Raw genomic sequence first — 14,041 nt, 5'->3', positions numbered from 1 at the left:
ATCGTGTCCCGACAAAAGAAAAAAGAAACCTTTCCATCAAGTTTGATAGAGATCATTCTGGCGGAGAATGGAAAATAATTTATTCATAATATTTTATACAATATATTATATAATAATGTATTAAATGAGAGGTATTTTTTATAAAATATCTTATAAAAATAATATAATTTTATAAAAATACCCTTCATTTAACACATTGATGTACAATATATTGTATAAAATATTGTGGGTATATCATTATTCATGGAGAATATGTAATATTTCTTTTTCTCTTATCAAGAGAAGTTTTATTTTCTTTTTAAAAAAGAAATAAGATGATGAACACAATTCTTTTTACAATATTTATAACAATCATGTTTTAAATAGAGGAAAATTTCGTAAAATGAAGTATAAAAAATTATAAAAAATCATGGTTTTAATAAAATATTTTTATTTTAAAATATGGTTATAAAAATAATTACGTAAAGTATTGCGTATTTGTAATTATTTTAGGGTATGTTCGGAAATAAAACACTTTTCAGACTATTTTATTATTATTCACAAACATTTTACTATTATTTATAAATTATTTATTACTATTTCATTATTATTTATAAACTATTTTAGTATTAATTATAAAAAATCTAAGATATGAATCTTGAGGTTTCTGGACCATGGTTCACCGAGTACTAGTAGTCCCCCAGAGTGGGAATCCAACCTCGACCCCATAGTGGGCCCTTCTAGCACCAGCTCACTGCTAGTGCTAATCATAGCTCTTGCCAAAATTATCTTCAAAAAATGAAAAATAATCTGATATTCCATTATTATGCGCTTATGCAATGACTCTTCCTTTCAGATTTGATGTTTACACCGTAAATTCGAGTTCATGGGGAATACCCTATTTGCATGCAATAGGGGGTGACCGAAATGCTTTGGTTCCTTCTATTTCGTTAAGGAACACATTTTTCTGTTCCAATCTGTGGTATCTTGAGTTTTAATTTGCAGAGGAGCCATTACGAGTGTTGTGACCAGGTAACTAGTACGTTTTTCACAGAATTGCTGTTCAAAGTTGAATTCCAAAATAATTTTTCTTGATTTGAGAAATTCGTTGTCTACAAATTTGCATTACAGGTCAATGATCTTAATTTAGAATCCATTCCAACTCAACTGACCTCTAAGATACTCTGTTCACACCTCACCACTTTGCATGAGTGAATTTATTTACTGGCCGCTCTTTAGCTGTTCTTTCATGCTCTTTCAACATATTCCGATTCAAAGTTTCAATTATTTTGAACCACTAATAAAGTGTAAGCAATCGACTAATAGTTCATCTTGCTCTTGATCATGTGGATACGGGTCTGTTTATTTGTAGAGAAAATTGGCAACCGTTTCACCAGTTCTGAATCACCTTCAACCGTACTTCTGCGTTCGAGTGCTGCAATTTGTGATAGAAATCCACGATAAGGTATTCTTTGCTCGCGGTCTATTGCTTTAACTTGAAAGATTACGATGAGTACAGAGTACCGTTTATGAGGCTTCTACCTGAATGACATCCTGTTACAAGTTATAACTACAAACCTTTGCGCATAGACCATAGTAACGGATCAACATTTTATTCTTTCCTCCACCATGTTCTGTTCGAGTTTTTTTAAATGGCTTTGCTTTGCCAGGGGTGTTAATACGATTGTTTAGGAGTTCCGCGGAGAAGTTCTGAAATGGGATTCGTAAACCTGTTCGTTGTTGCGTTGATGCCAGTCCTCAAAACGCTTCTGATCACTGGTGTTGGATTATTGCTTGCAATAGACCGTATAGGTCTCTTAGGGCCGGATGCAAGGCATATTTTGAACAATGTAAGTTAATACTTACATGCTTGGGGTGGGAAGCAATTAACAGTAATATTGATCGGGTAGTCGTTTTCTGTTCGAAAATTTGACACGTTTTAATGCATACTAGTTATCTGCACGTGAATTCTCAATTATGGCCTGAAAATAATGAAATCTATAGTGATTTTGGTGGCTGGGTTCCATTAATCACCGACAAAGCATTTCGTGTATCCAAAAATTGTTTGCCTTTTGTACCCGGAAAGGTCGTGCTTTCAAATTAAACCAGTCCTTAGCTGCATGAATTATTCTGTGCTGTTATAGTTTACCGCAAAATCTTTTTCCATCTTATCTTATTTCATTTCATTTATTTATCAAATATGATTTATACACAAATACTCTCAAACTAATCATTACAATCTTTTCAAATTTATAAATAAAAAATAATTCAATTTTTTTAAATTCCAAGACAAAACTACATATTCAAATAATATTTGAATTTTATAATATTTTTTATTTAATTTTTTCTCTCTCTCATTTTTTAAAACTTAATAAATACTTTACTCAAACTATCTTATTACTATTCACAAACTATTTTATTACTATTTATTATAAAATTCTCATTTCGCAAACATCATTTAAGATCCGTAAACTGGAACTAGCCCTTGAGTTAAAAACTTTTATCAAGGACTGAAAACTATTTTAATCATGGAACAGATTGTGTTTTTTGTGTTCACTCCTGCACTCATGGTTAGCAACTTGTCAGAGACCATTACATTCCAGGGCCTGATTACTTTGTAAGTTTCAGGATATTCGTACTCCTCGTGATGCCTTCTCTTTTCCTACTGTTTCAGCAAAGCTATTTTTTCTTGTGTTTCTTCATATAATTATATTGAAGTGATAACTCTTGGGAAAATGGAAATGTGAAGGTGGTTCATGCCAGTGAATATCCTTCTCACATTTATTATTGGCTCAACACTTGCATGGATACTTGTTAAAATAACCAGAACTCCTGAACATCTACATGGCCTTGTAATCGGTTGCTGTTCTGCAGGTACTTTTAAGATTTGTTTATTATATTTCATACATTTTCCATTTTATAACTTCTTAAGTCAGGTCGACTCTAATCTATGCAATATTAATAGCAACAATGCCCTCTTTGGAAAAATGGATTCAGAATATTTTCAGTCTTGTCATTAAAGTAATTTTCTTGCTGTTTTCTTTTAGAGAATAATTTATATTCTACTTACCATAGTTGTAACTGAGACTAATTAACATTATTCGGTCCTACTTGTAACTGAGACTAAACATGCAGCCACATTGATCCCTTTAATCTCAATGGGAACCATATAATTTCTGTTAGGTCTTTTCTGGAAAAGGACTTTTGATGCCTTTGCCAACCCGAAATTGTAACAGAAAACTTAAAAATTAAAGTAGCTCATAATACATATAACTCGGACAAAGCATATATACTGGCCACTTTAATGCATATATATAATCTTATTTGGGACAACAAATTAAGTTTCTGCTTATGCTTAGGAGAAAGGCTTTCAAGTTTGTTCGGTTTATATGTAAGTACTAGATCATGTGTTTAGAATATTATGCTCTATCTCAAGTTTCGCATTTGATCAGGGGGTACTGGGTTAATGTGAACAGGAAATTTGGGAAACTTGCTTCTGATTATTGTCCCAGCAGTTTGTGATGAAACAAATAGCCCATTTGGAGATTCATCTACTTGCTCAACAAATGGTGAAGTTTATGCTTCACTTTCTATGGCGGTATGATTTATAATTCTTAAGTTCAAGTTGTCTAATAATCGAAGTTTTATAGAACTAATCATGCATGGGAAAACACGAAACACCACGAAGCCAAACGAAAAATGTTCATATGAATTAGAGATCCCAAACTCTGGGAGAGGATATATAACAATTTGCGGACTGTTTTTTTTTTCAAGACCACAATATAGTAACACATGAAACACCAGTCGACCTGAAAACTAATCTGTTTAGGGCCAAACTAAGTGATATAAATTTCTCACACTTAACATTTCTAGCTCACGTGTAAAATCAACAATCTTCCCTCGCACGTGACATCCCGTCTTAAGGTGATGCTTAGTACGTAACGAGTTTTTGAAAAATTTCCCATTTATTACTTTTAGTAAAAACATCTTTTTACTAATTTTTGTCAAATATCTTAATTTTATAAAAATATTCTTCATTTAATATATTATTGTACAATATATTATATAAAATATTAGGTATATCATTACTCTTATGACAATACCATTTTGATGGCGCGGTTCTTGATGCCCGACAAATTCGATTCAATTTCTCCCTCCGAGCCAGATCACGCACCTATTTCCAAACTCAAGCAAATTTGGTGATCTGGAGTTTGAAGTGACGTGTTAAAATATTCTCAAAACATTATTCTGTAAATAATAATTTACACATGACAATGATTTAGTATAATATATGTATATAGATATATATATATATATATGTACCTTGTGCAAGAATGATTTTATAGTGCAATAAAGATCTAGTTTATACTGCTTCAACTACCTCTATTTTCTGCCTTATTTTCTACGTCATTCTTTTCTCCTATAATATGCTTTGGCAAATGATCAGAGAATTCCAACCTTCGCTAGAATGGTACTTTTTTAGTATGTCTTACAAGATATGGGATTTATCGTTATACCTTCTTATGATGCTCTAGGTTGGTGCAATTTATATATGGTCTTATGTATATACGATCATGCGGATATTTGCAAATAAAAGCATCGGAGAACCGTCAGAAACATTTTCAGAGACTTGCACAGCATCCCTACTTCCTTCAAGCGACTGTCGAAGCTTTGATGACCATTCGGATCAAGTTGAACTGCCTCTCAATGGATCTGGGGGAGAAGTGAAGGTATTCCTGGCTTTGCCTATTTTTAATTCTGTTTTATTGCCCAAAATACATTCCGCTGTTCTTAATTTAAAAAAATAAATCAACAAATTACTAATAACATGTTGGTACAAAAGGGGCTGCAAAATAAAAAATAATGAGAGAAAAGCTTGGTTTAAGGTGTGTTACAATGTCACTTTCCTTAGACAATATTCGTCCACACTAATAATAGTATGGACACGAGTTATAAGCGAATTTGCTTTTAAGATACAATGAAACTCAAAATAACTTTGTTTGTTTAACTACCTTATGCATACACGAAATTAGATTCTAAATACCTTTAGATTTTGCTATTCAACGAAAAAATTAGAAATCTGTTCTCTTAAGAACAAATAGATTTTAACAAGTTTTGAAGAAAAGAAATATATTAGAGAGAGAGCCTCAAAGTGCAAGCCAAGGGGTCTATTTATAAATGGCAAAATGATGCGACCAGAAAACAGTTCCGAATAGGTTGTGTCTTTCACCTTTCAATATATATATATATATAGAAGCCTCAATCATGTAGAAGCTCATATAGAAATGTTTTCCGTTGTCAATTTGAGATTGAAAGGGAAGTTTTTATTGTAACTTTGCATAATGATAAGTCTAGAAAAACTCAAGAGGCTCTCTCATCTTCTACTAAGGATGAGTGTATGAAAGCACTCAATGATTAAATGAAGTCTATGAGGACCAACCATGTCTAGGATTTGGTAGATCTACCGCTAGGTTAGAAAGCCATTAGGGACAAATGGGTTCTAAAGGTTACATACAAGGTGGACGTGCCGATAGAGAGGTATAAACCTACCTAATGACAAAAGAATATAACCAACAAGAGGGTGTCAACTATGAAGAAACATTCTCTCCAATAGTGAGGTTTGCCTCAATTTGCATGATATTAGCTATAGTAGCATATGTGAATTTGGAAATCTACCAAATAGACATTAAGATGGCTTTTATCAATGGAGAACTAGATAAAAAGATCTATATGGGTCAAGCCACGGTTGTGTGACAAAATGTCAAGAGCACAAAGTGTGTAAGCTTAAACAATCTATATATAACCAAAAGCAATTATCTAAACAATGGTATCTCAAATTCTATCGAGTCATTCTTTCAAATGGGTTTATGATGATCGCATAAGATTACTGTGTCTATGTTAAATGGTCTAAGAAAGTTCCATTTTAATCGGGAAATGATAACTGGTAGATTGTCTCCACTAACTAGTGGTTTTCCCTAATTTTGATATTAAGGACATGGGTGAAAGAGAATACATTTTGATATTTAATATTTATAGAGATCGTTCAAAGAGATTTTTGTGTTTCACTCAACATACTTGCATAAAAAAGGTTCCTAAGCGCTTTCAAATATATGAGTGTAAACCTATTAACACCCATATTCCCAAATTCAAGAGTTTATGCAAAGAAGTGTGTTCCAAGACTCAAAGTGAAATAGAAAAGATGGCATGGGTTCCCTATGCTAGAGCACTATAAGTAGCCTGGTGTAAATAAGGATGCGTATTTGACTAGACATATTCTATGAAGTTGGCTTGTTTAGTAGATTCCAGTCTAACCCCAAACTAAATCATTAGAAAGCAATCAAGAGAATTCTGAGATATCTCAAGAGAACTGCAAACTATATATTGTGCTATCAAGATTCACATTTGTTGGTGATAGGTTACAGCGATGCTAATTGGGGCAGTGAATTAGATGAGTGCAAATTGACAACTGGATAAGTTTTCTTGCTAAACAATGGGGCTATTATATGAAGCAACAAGAAACAACCTTGGATAACCCTATCTACCATGGAGATGGAGTAGATAGCATGTTCAACAGTAGTGCAGAAAGTTGTTTGGTTGAGGAGGTTCCTTAAGCACCTAGACATCGGGATGAATACTTCTAATCTAGTGATGAATTTTTGTGATATCATGGGCGTTTTCGCATATGCTAAGGATCCAAAATATCATGGAAGAACTAAACACATTGATTTGATGCCACTATGTTTGAGACACGGTGTCACAAAAGGAAGTAATCCTTGACTATGTTTTTACCAGTTGCATGGTTGTTGATTCCTAACAAAGCCTATAATGAAAAACATCTTATGGCTCATGTTTTTGGAGTTTAGGGCTGGGTAGATTGTAATTGAATTTCTATTTTTATTTTTATTTTTTATTTTTATTTTAGTTGACAAATCCATTGGCTCGTACCTCTTGAACAGGCTCTTGCCTTTATAGGGATGCCTTGTTACTCCTGAGTTCCAGGATTTATCTCTTTTGAGAATGTTGGTCACAGAAATCATGGCCTTAAAATTTGCTCTATAACCAGAATCCTTTCGGTTTTTTTTAAGATAATGACAATCTTTCTTGTAATGAACTTGTTTGCCATAATGGAAGCAACGTACTCCGAAATTCTTATGATTCTCATTTTGGAAGTCCCTTTGTTTTCTTCCAAAATGATTCCTTCTCTTTCGGTTTTCAAATCTGGATTCGTTAGGTTGTTCGAATTTGTGGGTTTTCCCTTCCTCTAACATGTGCATGTTGGAGGTCCAAAAGTCGTGCTCTTCATTACTATTTCTAAGCCCAATTTCTTCTTGTATACGAAGATATTGACCTAATTTTTCTAGAGACCTTTCCTCCCTTCCTTTTGTAGTTTTTTCATGATTGAGAAAGTTTATTAATAATAGATGAAACTGATATGGATTCATCCATTTTCATATCGTGTTGAATGAATTGATTAAGAATATGAAAAATATCATTGAATTGTTCAACAACAGACCTAGAATCTATCATGTTATAATTGAAAAACTTTGTAGCCAAAATCTCTTACTTGTAGTATCTTCTAAAATGTACTTAGCCTCAAGTGCATTCCACAAATCTTTAGCGATTGCTTTATTCTGGTAAGCAACAAACAATGTGTCAGACATTGTCTTGCAAATATGTCCCTTACAGATGTAGTCTTCTTGTCCCGATTTGATTCTTGTCCTACTTTAAGCGGTTATCTTATCCTCATTTACAGAAGGTCTGGGAGTGGTTAGAACATACACCACTTTGAGACTGGTCAAGAGAAAGTGCATTTTCTTTTGCCAGCGTAGAAGATTGGTTCCATCAAAGCTTTCGAGTTTTAAAAAATCCGTAGCAAACTCTCTCAAACCATGCACCATTAGTAATCTAATATTATCTTAGAATTGTTGGAGCAAAGGGGCTGCAAAAAAAGAAAATAGTGAGAGAAAAGAGTTTGAATCAAGGTGTGTGACAATGTTGCTTACCCTAAAACAATATTCACCTCCACCAGTAACAGTATGCACATAGGTTACAAGTAAATTTGCTTGTAATATACAATGAAGTCTGGAACAAGTTTGGTTGTTTAATTGCGTTATGCATATGCAAAATTAGGCCTAAATACCCTTAGATTTTACTATTTAATCAAGATATTATAAATCTATTCTTTGCAGAAAATTTTTGGAAGAGAGAATTTTCAAATTTCCTTTTAGGATATATTATTTTGCAAGCCATGTGGTCTATTTATATATAGCCAAAGGATGCAAACGAAAAGGTATACAATTTCCGTTTTTTGAAATCTGTTTCGAATAGGTATGTATGTGTAGATGTATGTGTATGTATGTATATATATATATATATATATATATATATATGTACCTGTTAGCAAATGACATAAAGATTGGACTTGTTCCAACCACCACATTGCTTCTCCAACTTGTTTGCCCAAAAGTTCGATCCCCAACTAGTTCACACCTTTTGCATTTTACTTTCCAACAAGCAAGAACTGTCTCTTCATGTGTTTCGGATATGCTGGCTGCTATGTGCCCTGCCCTTGTGGATGTTCATTCTTTCATTAAAATCATTAAAATTTAAAGAGAAATAATAATTACAGTCGTGAGTACACAAACGACGTGTAATCACGTTAAAAAAGTAAATAAATACATGATCCATATGAAAAAAAAAATTAATTTTTTAATTGTAGACCTTCCTCTTTTTCAAAGTGATTGCATGACGTTTGTGCACTTTACGACTGCATGTAACATTACTCTAATTTAAAACCTATTTCTTTACAAAGAGTTGATTCAACCCCTTCCACTTTTAGGTCAACCAACCATTTCCACTATGCCAATGAATGGGTTATGTTACATATTTCGACCCAATTTATTATAACCATAAGCATGGGATTATAACCTTTCCATAAATTTTCTTTTTTCAAAATAATTTATAAATTTTAAAATAAATCTCAAAAATAATTTTAGTAATAAATATAATATATAATTATTTTGAAAATATTTCCAACATCAATCTTATAACCACTTTCATTTCTTCGGCAGGCAAAGATACTGAATCAGATTATTGAGCGCATTAAGATGTATGCAGAGCAGATCAATCTGAAAATGTTGTTCGCGCCGTCTACAATTGGTGTGGTATGTACTAGCGCAGCAGCGCTTCTATACCCTGCAACATTGAAATCTTTAAGTAGTTAAGCAGTAAGGGATTTATTTGTTCTATCTATCATCCTTCTAAGATATCCGAGAGAAGTACAAGTATTATTAGCTGTAATTATCGTAACCATTGTCATTATAATTAGTATTATTATTTCTATTAACTTCAACCAAATCGATTGTTGACCAAATATATTTTCCTCCTTAGCAAGAAAGGGAATGACATTTTGGACTACTAATTGCAAAACCAGAAAATTATTTTAGAATGCCAATAACTCCGTTATTTTCTTTGAATTAAATTTACATATAACTTGATATTGCCTATAGCTAGCCTTTATATTTGAATATTCACTCTAACATGTGGGACTAACTCTCATTTAATAAATGGTCGCAACACTTAAATATTTAATTATATCACCACATATTTTAAAAAATTTAGCTAATGAAACAGGTAAATTTAATTTTAATTTTATTCTACGAAGAAAAGGGTAGTAAAAGAAAACCTCTAGCTTTTGGATGTCTAGCATGAGTGCCCATTCACACGTTCATGCCACTTAAGATTTATGTGTTTGTGTTGAATTTGTAATACGTGAACAATCCATTAATTTGCATTTGTTTTCTCGTCTAGGCTGTTGGTTTGATCATCGGAATAGTTTCTCCAATACGGAAGCTAATGATTGGTGATAGTGCTCCTCTTCGCGTGATCACTAGCTCTGCGTCTCTGCTTGGGTATTAATTTCATACATCCCCTGTTGAGCACCAGATGGTAGAGATTTTTTTTTTTTTTTTTCTAAGCAAGCACGCATTCAATTAAAAGATCGGTTGGGACCATTGATCCTAGTAGCATGATGCATATTATATTGATTGATTTCCTTTTTGCCGTACTTTTCTATGAAAAATTCTTGCTCGCTTCAAGTGTGTTGGTTATCTCTATTTTTAAGAAGAATAATAGATCGACTCATTGAGCTCGAACATCTTGTTGTTCCTCTACGACCAGAAAAGAAAAATTCTAACCGTTATCAAATGCTTTTGCTTTCTGTTTGCATGAAACAACCAGTCATAACCCCCATATCATCTATCAGTTTTGCTTCTGTTATAGACCTAGGGTTCTCCTCTATGACCATTTATACTGGGATATTATTGTATTTTCCTTTCCAGTCAGTTATGGATCCAGAGAACTAATACTGGAGAATGTTCTACGAAGGGGGTATGGATGACTTGCACAGGCTTTTGCCCAATTTGGAGGTTTCCTGATCCCTCGAGTTATCGGAATTGATTACATTACATTTTATTTCCCTGTTTCCATTAAGAATCCTTGTGGGTTCTTATTAGCTTCACAATGGATTCTTTAAACCCTAGATCACTGGAGTATCCTTTGTGTTTAGCTATTCGCTCTTGCCTAATCATCCATTAGTTTTTGTAAATCATCAAAGGCATGAATTTGTTTTTAATTGCAGTTGTGGGAGAGCAAACCCTTGTCGGGGTAACTTAAAGAGTGTTTTTAATTTTCTTGTCAATTTTAAATCTGAAATGCAGGGAGGCAACTATTCCATCTATGACTTTGATAGTGGGAGCAAACCTGCTTAAGGGTACTTTCCTAAACTAATTTGATCTCTTCTCATGCTAATCTTGATTTTTCCTAGTTCTGATTCTGCCTCAAATTAGCTAAAGAAAGAATAAAATTCTATCTAAATCAGTTTTATATAATTTCTAACCATTATATCTTCTATCTTTCAGGGTTGAGAAGATCCGAAGTAAGTTTGCTACTTACTTTAGGTGTTATGGCAGTAAGGTATATTGCATTGCCGCTTTTCGGTATTGTTGTCGTTAAAGCTGCACAAATGTGGGGCATGGTTGGATCAAACTCATTATACCAATTTATTTTAATGCTTCAATATGCACTTCCACCTGCAATGAGTATAGGTATGACAACTCTCCTTTTGTTTAAAAAATGGATAGTTCATTTCTTGATTGTTTGCCTTCTCTGTAGTTCTATTCTTGTTGCAACTTGCTTACTTGTATCTTTTTATCCTCTACCTTTGAACTCTGGAAAATTTTGTACTTATAATCTAGCTTAAGATCATTTCATTAGCACTACATATAATTACTATGACCACAGGAAAAATTTCATTAATGTAGTACACAAATGGGCATACCGTTTTTTCTTTGGGATCTAATAGTCCGACCGGTTTTTCCTGTAAGTGTTAAAGACTTTCTGTTTGCAGGCTGCAGAAGAGGTTCAAATGTGAACAACGCACTAGACTTGTTCACTGTGTAGTGTAAATGTACTGGCATGCATTCAACCTTGGTATTCAGGATTTCAGGATTCAGATAACTGACATTTAATTAATTTGTCCATACACTTGAAAGTTGTAATTTGGCCTAACATAACATTAGCATAGGCAAAGTCCTTTAGGATTTGTATTTTATGTTGCTGAAATCCTTCATTTTGTGAATGTTTAAACTCCAATCGAAGACCAAATAAGATGCATTTATAGCCTAGCATACATGATCCTCTCACCTCTTGCATTTGTCACCTTAACATTAGAATCATCGAAGTTCTTTCTTCATTAGATGGTTCCCATTCATCAAATACTTATTTTAAGAATCTTCATGTTCTCATTTGTTTGTCACTCTGATGAACTTGGCAGGTACGATTACCCAGCTGTTTGGGGCTAGTGAATGTGAATGTTCTGTTATCATGCTATGGTCATATGTTGTGGCTTCATTCTCTATTACACTGTGGTCAGCCTTCTACATGTGGATTGTCTCATAAATCCTATTCTACATTTGTTATATACAACTGTGTCGTTCCCTCCAAACCCGAGACATACCATATAGAGCCAAGGTCAAGTATAAGCATATCAGTGGTTGGAGTTGTTTACTTGTGACTACAGGTGGATCAACTCTTCATCGTCTTGTTCAGACCACTACACTGTTACAATTCACTGTGTCAATTACATTCAGAGGGTGAGGTGAGAATGCTTTATAAGAATATTTATTGGACAATGTTTCCTCATTTTGATTGTACTGTTAACAATTCTTAATTTAGAGCATTTGCATTGAAAAGTCAATTTATTATTTTGCCCAATTGAGCCACGTACTCTGGAAGAGTGTTGATGCAGCATGCCTTGTAAAACAAAAGAAAAGGCGACCTCTGTGAAATTTTGGAGGTGTCTTCCAATGATTAAATAAGTACACACAGTTTGGATGGTACTTCCTTTTTAAGCTAAAGGGAAATTGGTAGAATATCAAAGATAGAGTTTGTGTTTGTGCAAGACGATTTTGCTTAGCATCATGATTTCTTACTATATTAGGTGTTGACGCATGTTTTGTAAAGGTGGTGCGAGGTGGCCGTGTTACCTTCGATGCCAAAGTTAGATTTCTGCTACAGGTTCCAGGAAAGCTAAGGAAGGTTCGAAAGATATACCGAGTGCGTAACCCCCAACCCGTTGTCAGCCTTCTTCTATTTATAGCCAATTCCCTGTGGTGTTCTTCTGTAGCTGCAATGATTATCTTTGCCTCGGATGGCATGACGTTGCATTTAATGCAGCCGCTCCCATCAGTTGCAGGGATCCGATCTTGGGGATGGCCACTCCGAGTTGCATTTAATGTGGCCGATCCTGCAGGGGATAGGACCCCAGGCTGTTTGTTCCCCGTTAATGTATGGTGACTCGAGGAAACGTTGGCTCCTTCCACCCTTCCTCGAGCACCTAGGTTTGTTTGGGCCTCCCCCCATTGGGGATCGTGGGCCTTGGAGCGATGGGCCTGGGCCCAGCCTAACTGAGTACAAAAAACCTCTTTCCAAGTCTGACCTTGGAGCTGGCCACTTCAAGTTGCATTCAATGCGACTGATCCTATAGGGGACAGGATCTCGGCCTATCTGTTCCATTAATGCATGGTGATTGGAGGAACCGTCGGCTCCTTTCACTCTTTATAGGTGTTAAAGAGTTCAAGTTTATTTATAAATTGTTAGGTTGGTTGTCGGTAATGAAATTGCAAGTGCTTAGGGTTGAATGAAAATGTTATAGGAAAAAAAAAAATAAATTAACAAACAATTGTGGTCTCTGTTTTCCAAGAAGAGATATCTAACTTTGTTGTCTCTACTACCCAAGAGGATCTCTTTCATTTATTTGGATTTTCCTCTGATATTTGTGAGACAAATATTGGGTATTTGTTGGTATCAGAGTAATGTCAAACATTAAGGAGGGGATTCAGATTTTGGAGTTCGGATTCCCGGAGGTTGTGATGGTAGCAATGATACAAGTGGAAAGCTTCAAAATATGAAAAAGACTTTGAATTCCATCAAAGGGTTTCTTTCTCTATCACACCGACACTCACTAAAGTAACTTAGGAGAACTCCACATAATCACAAGGAAGGCTCATTGTCATGAGTCATGCACCCCTTCCTATTCGAGAGAAAGGAGTTCAACAACAGAGTCATGCACGGCAATTTAAAATGAACTTTCCTCGTTACTCTGACGACGATCCAACTGTATGGGTTGATCGTTTGAGGCCAGTCTTTGGATTCCAAGGAACAACTGATGATTAGAAACTGGTTTTGGCCTATTTTCACCGTGAGGGAGAGACTAGCATGTGGTGGTAATGGGTTCAAAAGGCTTATAAGAACGGAAGGAAGGAAGTCCCTTGTAATGACTGTGCAGGAACTATTTGGTCGCTTTGGCTCCATTGTCAAGTAGGAAAACTCCATGACTTTCTAGCTAAAGTTAGAGCGTCTAGCAACTAGGGTGATTAGGTGGACCTAAAAGGCATTAATCGAGACTTTTATAGGTGCTTTGAAGGACGAGATTGCAGAGGTGATCAGAATGTTTAAGCCAAAGACTAGCATTGAATTGGTGCAGATGTGTGATGCCAAATTG

General features: G+C 34.6%; 1 protein-coding gene across 1 annotated transcript; it reads left to right on the top strand.

Annotated features, from left to right (window-relative positions):
* Window positions 1–1,345: 1,345 nt before the first annotated feature.
* Window positions 1,346–12,180, top strand: LOC121261368 (protein PIN-LIKES 3-like). Its single transcript, XM_041163700.1, has 11 exons — window positions 1,346–1,444; window positions 1,650–1,829; window positions 2,517–2,596; window positions 2,729–2,853; window positions 3,456–3,577; window positions 4,515–4,709; window positions 9,051–9,143; window positions 9,790–9,890; window positions 10,698–10,750; window positions 10,899–11,084; window positions 11,813–12,180. Exons 2-11 carry the CDS (start codon window positions 1,695–1,697, stop codon window positions 11,935–11,937), a joined length of 1,215 nt encoding a protein of 404 aa, XP_041019634.1. The 5' UTR covers window positions 1,346–1,444; window positions 1,650–1,694; the 3' UTR covers window positions 11,938–12,180.
* Window positions 12,181–14,041: the final 1,861 nt, after the last annotated feature.

Source organism: Juglans microcarpa x Juglans regia, chromosome 4D (assembly GCF_004785595.1).
Source record: "Juglans microcarpa x Juglans regia isolate MS1-56 chromosome 4D, Jm3101_v1.0, whole genome shotgun sequence".
In the NCBI taxonomy this organism is placed as follows: Eukaryota; Viridiplantae; Streptophyta; class Magnoliopsida; order Fagales; family Juglandaceae; genus Juglans; species Juglans microcarpa x Juglans regia.
Note: the sequence above shows the minus strand (reverse complement) of the source record. Positions and strands in the feature narration are given on the sequence as shown.

Excerpts from the sequence above, each read along its gene's own strand:
- LOC121261368 (XM_041163700.1), top strand. The coding sequence starts at position 1,695 with ATGGGATTCGTAAACCTGTTCGTTGTTGCGTTGATGCCAGTCCTCAAA. Across the intron at positions 1,830-2,516 it reads CAAGGCATATTTTGAACAAT|ATTGTGTTTTTTGTGTTCAC; the intron begins GTAAGTTAATAC and ends ATCATGGAACAG. Across the intron at positions 2,597-2,728 it reads TTCCAGGGCCTGATTACTTT|GTGGTTCATGCCAGTGAATA; the intron begins GTAAGTTTCAGG and ends GGAAATGTGAAG.